Source organism: Dromiciops gliroides, chromosome 4 (assembly GCF_019393635.1).
Source record: "Dromiciops gliroides isolate mDroGli1 chromosome 4, mDroGli1.pri, whole genome shotgun sequence".
Classification (NCBI taxonomy): Eukaryota; Metazoa; Chordata; class Mammalia; order Microbiotheria; family Microbiotheriidae; genus Dromiciops; species Dromiciops gliroides.
Window position 1 is genome coordinate 387,144,249 of NC_057864.1, and position 14,380 is coordinate 387,158,628.

At 34.9% G+C, this 14,380-nt stretch overlaps 1 protein-coding gene across 4 annotated transcripts in view; it reads left to right on the top strand.

Moving 5' to 3' along the window:
- Nucleotides 1–14,380, top strand: part of STXBP5 (syntaxin binding protein 5) — a 196,271-nt gene that overhangs the window by 168,276 nt on the left and 13,615 nt on the right. For all 4 annotated transcript variants that reach the window (XM_043999574.1, XM_043999576.1, XM_043999575.1 and 1 more), the window contains 2 exons: nt 1,061–1,430; nt 4,780–4,945. In XM_043999574.1, coding sequence (XP_043855509.1) covers nt 1,061–1,430; nt 4,780–4,945 — 536 coding nt within the window. The remainder of the gene's footprint in view (nt 1–1,060; nt 1,431–4,779; nt 4,946–14,380) is intronic.

Consider the following 14,380-nt stretch of genomic DNA (forward strand, 5'->3'; position numbering starts at 1 on the left):
TTAAATTATTACGTGGACTTTATGTACTGGAAATTCTAGCTATTTAGAGCACATGCATATTCTATCATTCATTAAATCTCAACTACAAAATTATCAGAAATACTCTTATCTTTGACATCACCCATAGTAAAAATGTATAAAACAAATGAATCTAGAACAGTGAAGAACATGACTAATTCATCTAGAAAGAAAATTATCTTTAGACCAGACTAAGAATTAGATATTGGTATAGTATATATGTTTTTAAACTTAATATATTCCACTTAATTAACCAAGCTGCTCAAGTACTTTCATTTGATTGGTAAAACCCTTATGAACTTCAGAAGACAATGAATAAAAATTGGAAGAAAAGAAAAGTTATCTTTTTGAAAGGCTTCACCAGAACAATAAGTTTTTCTAGTCAAGTTAATTCCACATATATTTGCAGGTGAATTTAAAGACATTACTAAAAGTATTATATCATGTTTTTCTAAATGAAAAGAAGTAAAATACGCTTCATAATTTCTCAGAAAAAATATGAAATAAAGTCATATGAAATATAGAAGCCTTATTACTAAACTGGATGAAGTAATGCAGTGTATGTGGATGAATGCGTAGATAGAAAGATAGACATAGATATATCTTTAGTTTTTCTTTAAATAGCTAAAAAGAAATAGAAATGTCTTAGTTGGAGATTAGATAATAAAAGAAAAGATTATGTCCATTAACTCTAGTCATCCTCTAATATAAATACAGTAACCTGTGAGAAAAGCAGGATATCAATGAAGAAATAGTTCTATGACACTTCAACCAGTATGGGAATTTAATGGCATGGCAATCATTTAATAGTAACCCAATTGAGTTTATCGAATAAATATTTTCTAATTAAGTTGTGAAATTTATCATTAATCTCTCTCTCTCTCTCTAAGGCTTTATCTTGAGGAAATTCTTTCCTGTTTAATCTCTTTAGTATCTGAAATTTGAATTTCACCTTTGTAATAAGTTGGGGAAAATTATTTCAGATTGTGAAATTTGTTAATGAAATTTATTTAACTTTATTTGATGAATTTCATTGTCCTAGGTACCATATTGAGATTAAAAGGGGGAATTCTAAGAATGGCATTTCTAGATACCACTGGATGTTTAATGCCACCAGCATATGAACCCTGGAGAGAATACAATGTGCCTGAAGAAAAAGATGAAAAGGATAAGTTGAAAAAACGTCGACCTGTCTCTGTATCTCCCTCTTCCTCTCAGGAAATCAATGAAAACCAATACGCAGTGATTTGTTCTGAAAAGCAAGCAAAAGTGATCTCACTGCCAACCCAGAACTGTGCTTATAAGCAAAATATAACAGAGACCTCATTTGTTCTTCGTGGAGATATAGTGGCATTGAGCAATAGCATTTGCCTTGCATGTTTCTGTGCCAATGGACATATTATGACTTTTAGGTAGGAGAAACTTAGGATTATTTTGCTGGGTTGTTTTTTTAGAAAGAGGAAAAAAATGCTTTCCTTTTAAGGCCTTTCAGTATTCTATTTAAGTATGAGGGTTTTATTGGCTCATGGGTTTATTATTTTATTTATTTAAATAAATAAATAAATGACTTTATCTTCCTTTATAAACTTTTATTTGATATAATTATACATAGCATGATTTAATCCCTTTATATATTTGTAAATAATAGATAGTATTTTATTTTTCCATTCCTTGAAAGAACAAACCTTTTATTAGTTGAAGTTATAATAATTCACATTTATATAGCAATCTAAGATTTTATAAAGCACTTTTTTTTTTCAAAACAGCCTCATAAGGTACATAGTGCAAGCATTAATCTCCAATTTACATATAAAGCTGCCTATAAGTTAAGTGAATTTTTTAAGGCATGCTTCACTATCTCTTTATATCCTCAATATGCCAGAGAATAAAATAGAAATATGTGGTGGTATATTGACCACTGTTGTTTTTAACTGTTGAAAGTAATGATAAGTTTCTATGGTCCTGTTAAGTAACTGTGTTGTTTGTATACCATAAGAGATTTGATTTTGTGACTTAATAGCTACATCTGAGGGAGCTGCCTGAGACACACAAGGGTTAAGTGATTCTTCCAGGGTTATACAAGTAGTGTCAAGCTGTGAGATTTGACAGACTTCAAGGCCAGCACTGTATTTACTATGCCACAGTAGCTATATACCTATAATGTTGATATTCATTTTGTTTTTATGTGGCTGCTCTCCTCCAGGTAATTAAATTCACTTTTCAAACTTTGACAAGTAAATAGTAAGCCTAATAAAAAGTTTGAGGTAATTCAAACCTAAACAAGTTATAAAACACATTCATCTTTTACTCATTAAAAAAGGCATATGCATTTTTCTCTTTAATTAAAAAATACCACTTCTAATAATGAATTAGTACTTAGAATTCTGTTCTCTCACCTTCCATTTAACCTGAATGCTTTAATTAGTATAATTTCAGTATAATAATGGAACAAGGGGAAAAGAAAGCTAGGGATTGTCAGAAGTATAAGAGAGGGTAAGAAAATGTAAAGAAAAACAAATCATAGGAAATAAAAAAAGATCACCAAGCAGGGGGCAAGGTGGCTTATGAGCAGTAATCACCCACATTTATTTAATACTTGAAAGCTTAAGTGCTTTCCCCATCAAAATAAAGTAGAAACTACTCTGGCATTTAAAACCTATTACTGTCTGGCACTTCCAAACCTTTCAGGTTTGTTTCACATTACTATCCATGGCACATTCTACATCCCAGTTGAATCGGGTTATTTATTCTTCATTTATGTTCTCTCTTCCATCTCCATGCCTTTAAAGGAAAACATTCCTCATTTACTTCCACATCTTTGAATACCTACCTTCCTGTATTGTTCATGTTGTCACTCCTTCTACTAGGCCTATCCTGATATCCTGCACACCTCCTACCCTCCATGCCAGAAATGACTTTGCATTGCATTATCTATGTGTTTCTATCTTCTAGAAGCCTAGCACATATGAGGGACTTCATAAACACTTATTAAATGAATGATTGTATCCTATGAAGTAAGTAGAGTGGAAGCATAATTTTGCTCATTTTATAGATAATAAAGCTAAGGATTAGAGAGTTTTAGGAAGTTATTCTATGACCATGGACAAATAAGTTTAAAACCCATGATTGGACCCAGAGTCTAGTCTTCCTTTCTACAGTATACCATTGTGCCTCCACTCTTTGATGAGGATATATCTATGAGGTGTAAGATCCCAGCAACCTAGAAAGTGATTTAACCAAAATTCACATAACCCCAAATCCTTCTGTCTTTAAGCCTTTATTGAGTGTCTCCTGTGTGTCAAGTACTTTGGTTAGCAAAAGGCAGGCTCTGCCCTTGAGCTCATGAACTCCTGAGGGAGACCATATGCAAATACCTATGTACAAACAAACTCATATAGGACAAATAGGAAATAATCAACTAGAATTAAAAGGGATTAGGAAATACTTCCTATAGAAGCCTGTAAAAGGTGAGATTTTAGCTGGTACTTGAAGGAAGCTAGGGAATCCAGCAAGTGGAGATGAGTAGGGAGAGCCTTCTGGGTATGGGGGACAGCCAGAGAAATAGGATGTCTTGTTTAGGGAATAGCCAGGAGACCCTTGTCATGGAAATAAAGAGGACTTGATGGAGTGTAAGAAGACAGAAAAAGTAGAGGGGTTAATTTATGAAGGGCTTTGAATGCCAGAAGATTTTTGTATTTCATCTTAGAGATGATAGCCACTGGAGTTTCTTGAGTTGGGGGGGGAGGGGCAGAGATACATAAAGTACCAAATATCAAATAATGTGTGATTTACAAGCATTGGCAAAGGAAAATAGTTAAATGTACCATGAGTTGGGGAGTGTTTAGGTTTTTAAAAAAATATTAAAGGGGCAGCTAGGTGGCGCAGTGGATAGAGCACTGGCCATGGATTCAGGAGGACCTGAGTTCAAATCCGGCCTCAGACACTTAACACTTACTAGCTGTGTGACCCTGGGCAAGTCACTTAACCCCAATTGCCTCACTAATATATATATAAAAAACAATGTGGCTTAATAAATGTTACATGAATTACATCACACATAAGGTACTATTTAAAAAAACAATTATTTTATATATGTGTCAATAGTTAATAGCTTCAGTTCATTTCAGGAAGCATTTATAGCAGGTACTCTACTAGAAGTTGGGAGATACAAATACAGAAGCAAGAAACAGGTCTTGCCCTGGACTTTCATTATGGGGAATGAGGGGAAAAGTTTAGGTGGGAGTGCCTTTAAATAATCCATCATGTTCACTTATTATCTAATCTTCATAGAAGTTATGCAAAATATAGTCTAGCAGCTGTACTAATGATGTTATCATACTGCTGTAGTAATTGTAACTTCCTATTAAACAATTAAAACTCCATTCCTCTTTCAAGAATAGAATCTTGAGGAATGCAATTGATGTTTATTAGACAGAAGAATTTACTTCAGTACAGGTACAAACTACTATCTAGAAGCCAATGCTGTCTAGGGACAAGAGTTTCTTGGTGATACCCATGTAAAATGCCTATTGATTAATTAATCTTTGGTTCTATCAGATATCCTGTTTAAGGATTTCATCTTTAAAATTTTTTTGATTAATACTAATTGGGTTTAATATTTTAAAGTTTTAAATTTACTAATATTCTAGTTAATATTGATTTTAAAAGATATTATAAATTTTCAGTTAAAAAGCTAATAATTTTTTAAAACTAAAGTATACCCTTATTTATTATTAATAGTGTTTTAATTATTTTTTCAAGTTTGCCAAGTTTAAGGCCACTGTTGGATGTATATTACCTGCCACTTACCAACATGAGGATAGCAAGAACATTCTGCTTCACCAATAATGGGCAAGCATTGTATCTTGTCTCACCTACAGAAATTCAGAGACTCACTTACAGTCAAGAAACTTGTGAAAACCTCCAGGTAAATGGCAAAAATATTATTAGTTTTTTTCAAAAGTGATTTTTCCTCTGAGAAATACTCTTGGTTCTTGACATCATGGTGATGACTTGTCTCATGACTTTGCATGACCAAGTTTAAAACCTCTTCTAATAAGAAATGTAGTGGGTGTGGTATGACTATTGTACAAACAGTTCCACAGAGGCATGAGTGTTGGAATTGGGATCTGGGTTCATCATTTTCTACCCCTGCCACTTAATACCAGCTTGATGTTGGACGAGTCATTTAAGCTCATTGGACATCATTTTCCTCATCTCGAAAATGAGAAGGTAGTACTAAGTTCTTATCTTGTTCTACTTGGTTTATCTACTAGCCTATGAATATGTTATTATTTCCAATATTATTTCCAATATTACTTTTTCCTTCCAGTTAAAGAATTAGGAAATATTGTATTGCCAACACCAACATAGCATATAACACTGGGGAAAATTTTTTTAAGTATTATTTGAAAAGGTGATGGTGTAATTTAGAGAGAATTCTAATTCTGTTTTAGATCTTTGTACATATTTGAATTTTTCTGTAGAGATGTGTATATACATATACATACAAATATTTGAGAAGGAAAAATGGAGATATATTCTCTAACTACTTTTATTTATATTAAGAGAAATAACTTTATCTAAAGAGCTGTGACTCCTACTACTCCTACCAAGTGATTACCATATGCCTGCCACTATTAGAAACACTACAATTTGTAACCATTTTGCAAAATAGATGTGTTGTTAAAGTATGTGTAAATCTTTTTTTTTTAATTGGTAAATTGAATACTACTTTGCATTAGGAAAAAACACTATTTAAATGGACCATTGTCAACCTTTTGATGCAATATAGATAACTCCTAAATCATCTATTTTATAAATTCAGGTTTTTCTTTAAATATCTGTCCTTTGGGGTGCTCTGTGGTATACATTATTAAATATGAGAGGGAAAAGTCACAATCCACTAATTTTAGGTAACCTAGGCTGTATTTTAATGGATAAAGATTTTTCACCTTTTGTCTTTAAATAAAAATTTACTTTTTTTTCTGAGCAAGATTCACATATGGTACTCCCCTGGTAACAGTTTTAGTATTCACTAAGACAACAGTTCTGAAAGAAAGCATTACTAGCCCAAGTCAAATACCATTTGATTGTGAAACTTTTCTCTAATTTCATCCTCTTTCTGTTCTCCTTTTATTCATTCCTTTGTTCTTTTCTTAGCATACTTGTATTCTGTCTAGTATTGTAATTATTTGATCACATGTTTCATTTTCCTTAATATTTTATTAGCATGTCTAGCTGTGATTTGTTCGTTTCAGCCATCCACAATACTTAACTTGGTGTGAATACTTAGTCACCATATGTTGAATTGAACACTAATAATGGAATATATTTTTAATCTAGTCCATACAAAAATGTGGCTTTTTCACAACATTCCCCAAAATATAAACTTCTGTAAACACTCCCTTTCAGTCTACTTATTTTTCTCTAATAGGTTTATATACTATTTTTTCTTTTTTTCTTAAATATTTGATCTTTAGAAACAAAAAAAAACCCTCATTCTTTAAGTTTTTTAAATAATATGGCCATATACACATTAATGAATGAAACATGTTATTCATTAAAATGTAAACATATTGTTGTTTTATTTAGCTCTTTTATAAATTTCAATACCATTCTTTTATTCATTTAATCTGAATTCAGTAAAGAACAAGTCAAACGTAACTATTCTCTAAACACTTATTTTTTTTCTACTAGGTTATTGAATGAAAGGAAAGCATTACTACCCCAAGTCTTATGTGCAAGCATAAGGGAATTTTAGAACAAGGTTATCAATCTATTATAATTGATTATTTGTTTATAATTCAATTTTGGCACAAACATTTTATCAAATTTTTTACATTATCAAGAAGATCTCAAAAAGTATTTCCAGAATCATTAGAATTGTTCAAATGGAAGTGATATGTAAATTATCAACAAGCTCAATTTTTGGAAAAAATATTATAGGCTAAATCATCCCCCAAAATGTCTGCATACAAAATCCAAACTTCTCCAGCTTTTAGTTAGGGTAAAAAAATAATGAGTCAATTATCTGACAGTACTGTACAAGCCCTTATCGCCTCACACTTGGACTATCACTATATCTGGTTTGTCTTACTTACAAGAGTTTCTCCCCAAGTCCAGTCCACCCTCCACTCATCTGTAAAATGCATCTTTCTTAAGCAGTGCCCTGATCATGTCACACACGAACACCTACACTCCTATTTAATCAATTCTCTTACTCCCTGTTATCTTCAGGATCAAATATAAAATACTCTGGCTTTTAAAGTCCTTCATAACCTGGACCCTTCCTACCTTTCCAGTATTTTTACACCATACTATCCTCTGAATACTCTGAAATCCTGTGACACTGGCGTCTTTGTTGTTGTTCCTTGAACATGGCATTCTAATCTTCTGATATCCAGCATTTAATTCACTGGCTGTCATCCTCCCATGCTTGGAACACTTTACTTGAACATATCTGCCTCTTAGCTTCCTTCAAATCTAATCTAAAGTGCCACCTTCTGGAAGCCTTTTTCAGTCTTCCTTATTCTTAGTGCCTTACCTCTGAGATTATTCCCCGTTTATCCGGTATATAACTTGTTTGTGCATAGTTGTTTACATGTTGTCTCCCCCATTAGACTGTGTGCTGCTTTTTTTTTTCTTTTTTTTTTTTTTGTGGGGCAATTGGGGTTAAGTGACTTAACTAGGGTCACACAGCTAGTAAGTGTTAAGTGTCTGAGGTGGGATTTGAACTCAGGTACTCCTGAATCCAGGGCTGGTGCTCTATCCACTACGCCATCTAACTGCCCCCTCCACTACGCCATCTAGCTGCCCCCCAGACTGTGTGCTTCTTAAGAGCAGGAATTGTTTTTTAACCTTTCTTACTATTTCTAGCACTTACTTAGCACAGTGCCTGGCACTGGTGTTTCGTAAATGCTTGTTGATCAATTGACCAATTATTTTTTAGCCTCCTTTGGAGGACAGTACAGGTCCCTGTTAACTTTTCCCTGTTACTAAATTTATTCTTGCACTTTATTTTAAGTCAGTACAGACTTTTAAAGAATTTAAAGTTATTTTTAAGTCTCTCAGTTTTAGTTTTATTTATTTATTTATTTATTTGGTGAGGCAATTGGGGTTAAGTGACTTGCCTAGGGTCACACAGCTAGTAAGTGTTAAGTGTCTAAGGCCGGATTTGAACTCAGGGCCTCCTGACTCCAGAGCTGGTGCTCTATCCACTGTGCCATCTAGCTGCACCCCAGTCTTAGTTTTTAAGTCTAATGAATATATAATTCTGTGTGTATGTATATACACTTATACGTAGAGATAAGGAAGAAAAGAGGATCACATACTTTTCAAAGCACATGCATGGAATGCTTCATGAGTTCTAATCTTTTACCATGTAAGCTTCTTGTTCTGCTCATATAAAAGGGATAAAGTAAAGGACTATAAAGTCTATCATCATTAGAAAGCTTTAATGAAAAGGTAAGCCATTCCTAATTACATTATGTCATGAAATTTTTTTAAGTGTCTATACTATAATAGATTCAGAATTAAGGAAAGCTTAGAGGATCACATTTTAGCAGAAAATGTACTCTAATATCATTAGATTTCTTTAGCTATTTTAGTAACAGTGTAGATTAGCATTAGAGTTTGCTAAAATTATAATATGTTTATTGATTCATTTCAACTAAACAAATATGAAAAATATACTTTTGGAAGGCACTGATCTGTAGTTACAAAGGCAAACAAAATAGGAACTCACATTCTACTGGGAGATGAAACATGTGTAAGTGTGTGTATGTATTGCACATACATACATAGACACATACATACATACAAAGAGAGGAGAGATCATTAACAATTAAGAGAAGATTTCACAAAAGATTTTGTACTTGAGATGAGCCTTGAAGGGAGATGAGGGTTCTGAGAGACAGGAAATAAATAAATGGATGGATGGATGGATGAAATATCCTAGAAGTGGAAGAAAGCATGTAAGAATGCAGAGAGGCTAGAGATGGAATTCCAAGTTTGAAGAGTAGCCATAGTACATTTGGGTTAAAATGTAGATTGCATAAAAAGAAAGTAGTGTGAAATCAAGCTGGAAAGATGGGTTGTAAATGGCCTTAAATGCCAGAGTGAAGAGGTTGTATTTTATATTAAGGATTAAGTTACTAAAAGATTTAGAGACGGGAAATGACATACTCAAATCCATGCCTCAGGAGGCATATTTTGGGAATTGGGTGGAGGATGGTTTGAAGAAAAGAGGCAGGAATTATCTATGAAGCTGTTACAGTATAGTGTAGGAGAGGAAAGATTAAGACCAGAATAGGAGGGCAAATGAATGAGTACAGAGAACAGCACCCCAGCAGAGTTGTTGTGTAATTAGTATCAACAAAATATGACAATAAGGAGTGCCTGAGAGGGAAGAATCAAGAATCATTTATTAAGTGTATCTTGTCCTCCATGAATGGTGCTGGATAAAAATAAAATTGTCCCTTTCCTCAAGGAGTTACATTCTGTTGTGGGAGACAATGTATACACATTTACATGTATACAAAATACTCATAAAACATAGTTAAATAATGCATATAATTCATAAACAATTAGATCAGGGAAACATCTCATGTAGGAGGTAGCATTTGAACTGAGTTTTGAAAGATTAGAAAAATTAAGGGTGAACCTGAAGGAAGGACTGCATCCCAGACATATAGGACAGCCTTTGCAAAGGCAGAGACACAGGAAATGGAATGTGTTCTATTACGATAGACCATCAAAGTATAAAGGGGTATAATGTATGATAAGTCTGAAAAGGTAGGTTAGAGCAAGGTTATGAAGAGCTTTAAATTCCCAATAGGGATGTTTGCATTTGATCCTAGGAATAATAGAGAGCCACTGGAGTTTATTCATCAGGGGAATTAGATGATCAGATATGTGTTTTAGGAATATTACTTTTGCAACTCTGTGGAGGGTGTATTGAAGAGAGGAGCGACTTAAGGAAGGGAGACTAATCAATATTTTGTTGCAATAGATCAGAGAAAAAATCATGAGTAGAGAAGGGGTCAGATACAAGAAATATTATGGAAATAAAAATCAAGCTAATTGGATATGTGAGGATGAGAGTAAGAAGTCATAGACAAGTTTCTAAAGGGTTAAACTAAAAGGGTTGACTAAAAGGATGGTTATCCTCTTAACAAAATTAGAGAAATTTGGAAGAGAGGTCAGAGAAAAGAAGGGTTTCTTTTGGGCTTGATGAGTTTGAAATGTCCAGAAGACATAGGCAGTTCATGATACTGGAACTGACACTGAAAAAAGAGACCACGGCAAAATATACTGATCTGGGAACCATCTACATAGAGATGATAATTGAACTCAAAAATTGATGAAGTCATCAGGAGAGAGAATAGATCCAGGAGAGAGCCTTTGGGTACAAGCACATTTTGGAGTAGCGGTGGGATATGGATGATAATCTAGCAAAGGAATTTGAGGAAGGGCAGTTAGGCAGGAAGGACAACCCAGAAAAAATAATGTCAAAAAACTCAAGAGGAAATACAATTTAGAAAGAGAGAGCATTTGACATCAGTTGCTACAAAGAGGTCAAGAAAAATGTGGATTCACTCCAAAGTCAAGGACCTGGATGGAAGGAAAGGTAGATCATTTAGTAAAATCAAAGAAATTTGGAAGAGCGAGATGATAAGTTCTATTTTGAGAATAGAACAAACTATAGAATTTTAAGTTTGAGATGGGATATTATGGGGTAGAGTTTATGAGCAAGATACACTGAAGAATCAGCCCCATAGGGCTAATATAATCCACAGTAGCTGAGGAGACCATCAAGGGAGAGAAATAATCCCTGAGAAAATGAAGCACAAGACAAAGCCCAGGACACCCACATAGAGAGAGTAGGAAATGATTGGTGAACCAGCAAAGGAGTGTGATAAAAGAGTGTTTGGACAGCTCAGAAAAGAACAAGAATCTGGAGTCAGGTTTCTAGTGTCATGGAAACAAGTGAAAGTGAGAGTATCTAGGAAGAGATAGTATTTGGGGGGAGGGGGGAGGCAGTGAGGGTTAAGTGACTTGTCCAGGGTCACACAGCTACTAAGTGTCAAATGTCTGAGTCCGGATTTGAACTCAGGTCCTCCTGAATCCAGGGCTGGTACTTTATCCACTGTGCCACCGAGCTACCCCAGGAGATAGTTTTAATAGTGTCATAAACTGTAGTTTGATTAAGTATGATGAGGACAGAGGCAGGGCTACGAGATTTAACCCATCAGACATTCTTGGTAACCTTGGAGAGAAAGTTTTATTACAGTCTAGAAGTATGAATGTAAAGTGTTCCAAAGTAAGTGGGCAATCTACGAAGCTGAGATTGACAAGAAAGAGAGGTGAGAGACCAGACAATAGTTTGATGTAATGGTACCATCAAATGAAGGTTTTTATTTTATTTTATTTTTTAATGAGAAAAACCTAGGTATATTTACAGGTAGTAGGGAAAATATTGAAGATGAGAAGTATTGATCCCTGAGGCAACCTTTCAGAGGGGAAGGAATCAAGGATACATATGAAGAATTTAGCCTTAACAAGCCTTGACTTCCTCAGAACCTAGAGCAGTGCAAAATTGAAGATGGTTGAGAATGTACAACAATGTTGACATGTGACAAGTAGCTAATAAAGAGGTAAATTAAGAGGCAAATTGCTCTCTTGAGAAAGAATGAAGGAGGTGTAGGGGCCTGAGGAGAATTTAAAAGAATTCCTGCTGCGATAGTAAGACTATACTGTGAAGATCACCATATGTTAGTTGAGATTATCTTAAATTAATTTGAAGTAAACCCATGTGGCACAGATGTATGACTTTCCCCAGTGATGGTTATCAATACAGGTATAGGAATAGAAAAGGCATATGGTAGGAGTGAGAATTTATAGGTTGAATATTGGCAGTTCATGAATTATGGTAGGTCAGGAGATCAAGAAGTTGAAGGGTAGAAGACAGTATAGTATTGAAATGGTCAATAATAAGTTCAGGATGGGGGCAGCTAGGTGGTGCAGTGGATAAAGCACTGGCCCTGGATTCAGGAGGACATGAGTTAAAATCCGGCCTCAGACACTTGACACTTACTAGCTGTGTGACCCTGGGCAAGTAACTTAATCCTCATTGCCCTGCAAAATAAAACAAAACAAAACAAAATAATAATAATAAGTTCAGGATTCCAAAAAGAGGAAATGAGGTAAAAGCAAGGATGGTTTATGTTCCAGGCAATATAGCCTTTTTGTCATATGTACAAAGCTTTCCATCTTACATCTCCATGCCTTTACATGGGGTATCCCTCATTCCTGGTATAAGGGTGGATCTCCATTGATTACCCCACTCCATTTAAAGCACTACTTCTTGATTGAATCGGCCACAAACAGTTGGGAACTGAGCCTGTATACCTCCTTGAATCAGCTGAGAAACTTGGCTACCCTTTAACAAACTTGCATAAAAGAGAGGAGCTAATTTTAAAACAGAGGGAGATTAGCTATCTCAAGACAAAAGACTCAGGCTGATGCCACCAGTTTATCTTCCTATTCAGCGATGGAGGGTTGTCCCCGGTAATGGTCAGCTCTTTTTCCTTGCTCCTCTCTTTCCATAGACAGTAACATGTAATCTGATATTTTGTTTGTCAGACTTTTATTGTAGCCTGAATTTTTGCCTCAACCATTAAAAGGCTCTGGGTTAATTAGAAGTAGATGCAATTAAAAATTTAAGGTAGAGTGCCCAACTTCTGCCTAAATAATAGGCATCTTCCTAACGAGGGGCTTGGAATGATTGTGATTAAATTCATAACCTTTCACCTAAAATAAACTCCCTAAAATAGAAGTAACCAATCCTTAGGAATCATGGCTTCTAAGCTTAAAAGACCTAACTATTGTAATAAGGTATTAGTGTGGAAAGCAGGTGCTCCTCATCCATGACAGTTAAACTCCTATTTACTTTAGGGTCTAAGTCAAATTCTCCCCCCACCTGAGGCCTTTCTTGATCCCCATGCCATCCTCTCAAGTTATTGATACCTTTATTTTCCTGATAAAATTTTGATTAAACTTTCAAGATTTTCCATTTATTAATCTGTATAGTTCATAGGCATTTGCTTTCTATGTGCACCACCATGCCAGTGAACCAAACTTCTTGCCTATTTAAAGTCTGAGAATAGATTGAATTCATTTTGGCTCCAAGACACCTGTTAATTTGCTTTACTGGATAAAATTATATGGTTATGGGTGCTGGAGTGTGTGTGCCTGAGGAGAAACTGAATTCTTCAGGGAAGAAGTAAAATTGTGGCACCTAGGAACAAGATCAGTTCCTTCCCTTGTCTGAACAGTGGAGCAAGAGCAGCATGTGTCCTTTTTTTTTTAATCTTATTTTCCAAAATATATGTAAAAACAAATTTTGACATTTTTTTTTTTGCGGGGTAGTGAAGGTTAAGTGACTTGCCCAGGATCACACAGCTAGTAAGTGTCAAGTGTCTGAGGTTGGATTTGAATTCAGGTCCTCCTGAATCCAGGGCTGGTACTTTATCCACTGCACCCCCTAGCTGCCCTGGTTGACATCAATTTTTTAAAATTTTGTGTTCCAACTTCTCTTCCTCCCTCCCTTCCTACCCCCCACCCACAAGAACCCAAGCAATTCAAAATAAGTTATACATGAGTAGTCATGGAAAACATTCCCACATTAGCTAGGTTGTGAGAGAGAACAGTTAAAAAACAAAACTTCAGATTAAGGAATTGTCAAAAAAAAATTTTAATGTATTTGCATCTGTTTTCACATACCATCAGTTCTTTCTCTGTAGATGGATTGCAATTTTCATAAATCCTTCAGGGTTATATTGGATCATTGCCTTGATGAAAATAACCACAGCAGCATGTGTCCTTTAGGAAATGTCAAAGAGCAGCATGTGTCCTTAAGGAAATTTCACGAAAAATTGTCTACTAGGTGTTTTGATTAGTGTCGTATCCCTGTTTCCAGAATGAATGATCATCATGCATATCAGAACTGCTATGCAACTCCAACATAGTTTCCTCTGGCTTAGTTCTGTTCAGGCAAAGCACACCATCTTTTGAGTACTGTGTGAAAGAAGTAGCCTTGGAGTCAATTTCGAATCAAATTTTTACCTCTGTTGTAAACTAACTATGGGCAAGTCACTTAACCTTTCAGTGCCCTTAGGTGCTCTAAGATGATAATTGAATTACGAAGAGCTAGAGGTATAATCTTGCCAGCCATAGGTTAGGAAAAGAACCAGTTGATTAGGGTCCCCACCTTATTCTCTGAGGTCTGATCATGACTTTCTCTTTCCCTGTCTTATCATTCCAAACACTGCTTTAAGCAGTATACAGAGGAGAGAGAGAG